Genomic DNA, 5148 nt, shown 5'->3' with positions numbered 1-5148 from the left:
TCTAAATTTTTTTAAAAAAAATTATTTTCCAATTACCAATCCTCCAATTCTTCGTTGTGCAGCAAAAGGAGAAAAGCATCCCCTTCATTGACTTGGGCACGCAGTTACTTTATTTTTAAAGAAGACTCTGGAATCTAGATTCTAACAAGTCTTTTAACGAACTTTTCTCTTTCGTTCTTGTTACGGTAGAATCCTTGTAGACCAAGAAAGTACAAAAGAAGGTGACCCCACGATCAGTCCTGGCCATCACGATATATATATATGAGTCTTACCCTTCCATTGCGCAAATTACTCAGTTGTTTAAGAGAGATCAAGTATTCACAATTTTGGTTTGTTTCTTGTTGCAATGGAGGGAGGTGGGTTTAGGGGGTGAGGTTGTGGGTATGGTTTTGCTGGAGGAAGAGGAAGAGGCAGAGGCAGAGACGGTCAGCATCATCATCAGCAGCAGCCGCAGGAGCAGCAGGGAAGAGGATCTAACCAGGGTCTGAGCCGAGGTCCGGTGAGTCCAATCCAAGGTGAAGTCCAGCAGGGTCATGTTCATGTGGTTCCTAGCCCAGGCGGTCGGATGTCTTGGGGTGCTGGTCCTTCTTTTGCTCAAGTTCTGTCAAGGGAAACGCAAAAAATCTTCTTCTCCTGCAAATGTTGTTTCTGGTACGAGTTTTTGACTTCAGTTGTCACCTCCTTAGTGTTTGTGAAATTGAGTTTTTTTGTTTGGATCATCTTCTAAACGAGAATTCTTAATGAGATAAACTGATTAATCAAGCTGACTCTCATAAAGCATGGTGCTAATTGTAATTTATAGTTACGTCTTTTTGGTTTTTTCTTGCTCAGCTCATTCTACTACAAGGATAAAGATATATTAACTTGTTACAGTTGTTTGTTGTCTCTCTATTTACGAAGAAAGTTTCTAGTTCTGTTCTTCCCATTCCATATTACAAACTGGTAACATACTGTTTCGGAAAATCTGGCTTGAGTTTTTGTATATTTATTTTTAAAAAAAAATATTCTGTTAATGCTGCCAAATAGTAGTCTGCTTATAATACATTAGTTTTCTGCAACTTAGTGTCACAACTTTCACCTCTAGGTCCTGTTGTTCCTGCAATGGCATCGCCGAAAATTTCAGAGCGGGTGCTGCCTTTATCATCGTCGTCAAGTCCAGAAACAAAGCAAATACTTCTGCCTGTGAAACGACCTGATAATGGTGGCACACATGCCATTAAGAAGCTTAACCTTCATGTCAATCATTTTCCTGTTAAGTTTGATCCTAAGAAGATCATATGGCGCTATGATGTTGATGTTAAGCCGAAGGTGGCTCCTGGCGATGGACATCCAGTCAAATTATCAAAGTCGAACTTGTACTTGATAAGGAGACAGATGTCTTTGGATATACAGGTTCCTTTGGAAATGACTGTTTATGATGGTAAAAAGAGCATCTTTAGTGCAGTAGTACTACCTACTGGAAATTTTACTGTGCAACTCTCGGAGTCTTCATATCTGGTGACACTAAAGCTTGTGAGTGAGCTCAGGCTTTCACAGTTGAATGATTATCTTAGTGGGAAAGTCTTTGTCGCTCCTCGTGATATATTACAAGGGATTAATTTGGTAATGAAGGAAAGTATGAACTGCTTGAGTCATGGTTTCCATCCTAAAGAATTTCATCGAGGAGATGACCTTGGGCATGGTATCATTGTCTCTAGAGAACCTAAACATAGTTTGAAGCTGACTTCTCAGGGTTTAGCCTTTTGTCTGGACTACTTAGTGTTGCCAGTTCGAAAGTCAGTGCCTGTTATTGAGTACCTGGGTGAGCAGATTGATGGCTTTCATATAGACAAGTTTGGAAGTTTCAAGGATAAAATTGAATCAGATTTGACGGGGTTGAGAGTTTGTACAACTCATCTTGACACCAACAGAACATATTTGATTGCTGGATTGACTTCTAAGGATGCACAAAATATTTCTTTTCCCATAGGCGACCAACAAGTCAGACTTGTAGATTATTTCAAGGAGAAGTATAAGGAGGATATCATGTACAAAAATATTCCCTGCTTGGAATTGGAGAAAAAAAATGGAAGTCATTGTGTGCCCATGGAATTATGTGTCTTAGCTGAAGGACAGAAATATCCAAAGGAATTGCTAGATAGAGATGCTGCAAAGAAGTTGAAGGATATATCACTGGCCTTGCCAGAGGTTCGAGAGAAAACAATATATAATATGGTGCGGGCTAAAGATGGACCTTGCTGGTAAGTATTGATAAACTTAACTTTTTCTTGGATTTATTTGTGGATCATTCATTTCTGGATTCAAGTATAACTTGGTTTTCTCATATATCAGTTGGGAGTTGGGACAGATTGATGCACCTAATTCCCATCTATTGCTTAATGCTAAAACTTAAACTTATAGTGCACTTGGATTTTCTTTCCCTGCACTTTCTTTGTTTCTTTTCTTTAAAAGTAATATTTAGTTTAGAACTTAATTCCCACTTATTGTGCACCTTGTTTAATTTTGTGAAAAAGATAACAAATTCTTAAATTACTTAAGAATGACTACAAAGAATTGATTAACCATTGTTGATTTATCTGGACAATATTTTAGATTTGCTATATTATCCCAACTGTATTCAGGTTACTTCTGTGCAACTTCATCTCTGTCCTGGAATTGAAACCCCCATAACGTGTTCCCTATTCGAAGCAAGAACCAATATAGATCTCTAGCAATTTAAAAGGTGACTTTTGGGAACCACAAGTGCTTCCTTGCTAGGGCCTTATTAGAATATATTCTTACAAAATCTGATGTGAATCACATAAGCTGGTTGAACATTGGTTGGATGGTATACAAACTTCATGTCTCTTGAACTTGCTGATTTGAAGATGATTTTACGGTTGAAATATGAACTTACACTTTGCTGCTGCCTAATTATATGTGATATTCCTTGCCATACTGAACTGAGACTTTGAATATACCTGATTAATAAAAAATTGTGATGTGAAGGCTGTGTTCATCAAGTTTTTATCTGAATTCTTAATGTGTTTTACTTTTGGCAGTGGAGAAGTTGTGCAAAATTTTGGAATGGAAGTGGGCATGAACATGACAAAAGTGGTAGGTCGTGTTCTTAGTCCACCTGAGTTGAATGTTGGTGCTCCTGGAGGCAGGAAGATGAAAATAAAAGTTGATAATGAGAAATGCCATTGGAACCTCATTCGTAAATGTGTGTTTGAAGGAAAACAAATTGATCGTTGGGCTGTGCTTGATTTCAGCTCTGCTACACCAAACCAACCCTTCATCCAAAAGCTTACAAATCGGTGCAATAATCTTGGGATCCGTATGGGGGAACCTCTCCATTATCAGATGGCTAGAATGGACAATTTAAATGACAAAGATTTGCTTCACGAGATGCTTGAGCACATTCAGTACCTATCTTATGAAAAAGGGAAAGGGCGTCTACAGTTTCTTCTTTGTGTGATGTCTAAACAGCATCCTGGTTACAATTTCCTTAAATTTATTTCTGAGACGAAAGTTGGTGTAATGACTCAATGTTGTCTGTCTGCTAGAGCCAACGAAGCGAAAGACCAGTATCTTGCTAATCTTGCATTGAAGATTAATGCCAAGCTTGGAGGCCTCAATGTGGAGATCATTGAACCCCTCCTCCACTTTAAAGGGGAAGGCCATGTTATGTTTGTGGGTGCTGATGTCAATCATCCTGGTTTTAAGGACTCAACAAGTCCATCAATTGCAGCTGTTGTAGCTTCTATGAGCTGGCCTGTTCCTAATCGCTATGCAGCGAAAATTCGCCCACAAGATCCAAGGTCAGAGAAGATTCAGGACTTTGGGGAGATGTGTTTGGAGCTTATTGACTCTTATGTTACTTTAAATAAAGTCAAGCCAGCCAAAATCATGATATTTCGTGATGGCGTCAGTGAAACCCAGTTTGATATGGTTCTTAATGAGGAGCTAGTTGGTGTCAAGGGAGCCTTTCAAGCAATGAATTACTTCCCAACCATCACAGTTATTGTAGCCCAGAAAAGACACCACACTCGTTTCTTTCTAGAGACCAAGGAAGATGGAGGTTCCTCTGGTAATGTGCCTCCAGGAACAGTTGTTGACTCAACTGTTGTTGGTCCTTCTGGGTTTCATTTCCATCTTTTTAGTCAGTATAGTAGCATGGGGACAAGCAAGTCAACACAATACCAGGTCCTCTGGGATGAGCATAGGTTTAGCAGTGACCACATCCAGCAGCTTATACATAGCATGTGCTTCACATTTGCTCTGTGCACCAAGCCTGTCTACTTGATCCCACCAGTGTACTATGCTGACCTTGCTGCTTATAGAGGTCGGCTTTACCAGGATGCATTGGACAGGAAGTCTCAAGCTTCATCAAGAAGATCATCTTCATCTTCATCTCTTCCAGCATCACCATCACAACCATCAGCAGCTGCATTTAGTAAGAGCTCCTACAGGGTTCATCCTGACCTGCAAAATTCAATGTTTTTCATCTGAAAAGGCCTCTTAGAACTGCCCCATGATAAACTCCTTGCCTAATCAGCCTAGTGAAGGAGTTTGTGCGTGAATCTAATTGGTTTCCAGTTATAAATAAGTGTCACGTTCAGCAGATCCTCTCAGTTGTCATGGTCATGCTGGCCATGGAATTTTAGAGGAACTCCATCGTTATGTTTTGATCTTTAAGTGTGTTTCATCTATAAAATTATACGTCAGAACCTAGTGATTGGTTTGAAGTCTTATGTAAATATTTGTCTGGTCTGGGCATGTTCCTTGTCTCCACTTAGCTAAGCACTGGCCTGGGGACTGAGTTACCATGTCTAAACTATCATGATACTATATTCTATATGAATAAATAAGTAGGTTTGTTTCCATTAGATGTATCAGCTGATCACTTCATTGCCTTCTGCTTTTCGGACCTCTTTATCTTATTGTTATTCCTACAATGAACTCATTAATATCTTAATCCCATTAATTTATTTTGTTATATAATAGCAAGTTTTGAAATCTTATTGAACAAAACCATGTCAAAAAGGCGCATTATATATTTCATAAATATAGGTGATCTGCTGGTTGGCATCTCAACCACTACTGGAATATCAATCATAGAAGTTTAATGTAATAATATTTGGGCCAAAAATTAGTCCTAGATAT

The 5148-nt window shown here is 38.9% G+C and overlaps 1 protein-coding gene across 2 annotated transcripts in view; it reads left to right on the top strand.

The window, feature by feature from the left end:
• Positions 1 to 4871, top strand: part of LOC18596382 (protein argonaute 2) — a 36423-nt gene extending 31552 nt beyond the window's left edge. Inside the window, exons 2-4 of one of the 2 annotated variants that reach the window (XM_018123959.1) lie at positions 411 to 651; positions 1085 to 2240; positions 3042 to 4871. In XM_018123959.1, coding sequence (XP_017979448.1) covers positions 534 to 651; positions 1085 to 2240; positions 3042 to 4494 — 2727 coding nt within the window. In that variant the 5' untranslated portion in view covers positions 411 to 533 and the 3' untranslated portion in view covers positions 4495 to 4871. Of the gene's footprint in view, positions 1 to 281; positions 652 to 1084; positions 2241 to 3041 lie in introns of those variants that run through there. The other variant, XM_018123958.1, reaches the window with a different exon arrangement.

Source organism: Theobroma cacao, chromosome 6, assembly GCF_000208745.1.
Source record: "Theobroma cacao cultivar B97-61/B2 chromosome 6, Criollo_cocoa_genome_V2, whole genome shotgun sequence".
Classification (NCBI taxonomy): domain Eukaryota; kingdom Viridiplantae; phylum Streptophyta; class Magnoliopsida; order Malvales; family Malvaceae; genus Theobroma; species Theobroma cacao.
The sequence above is the reverse complement of the archived record's forward strand: the minus strand, read 5'-3'. Positions and strand labels throughout refer to the sequence as shown.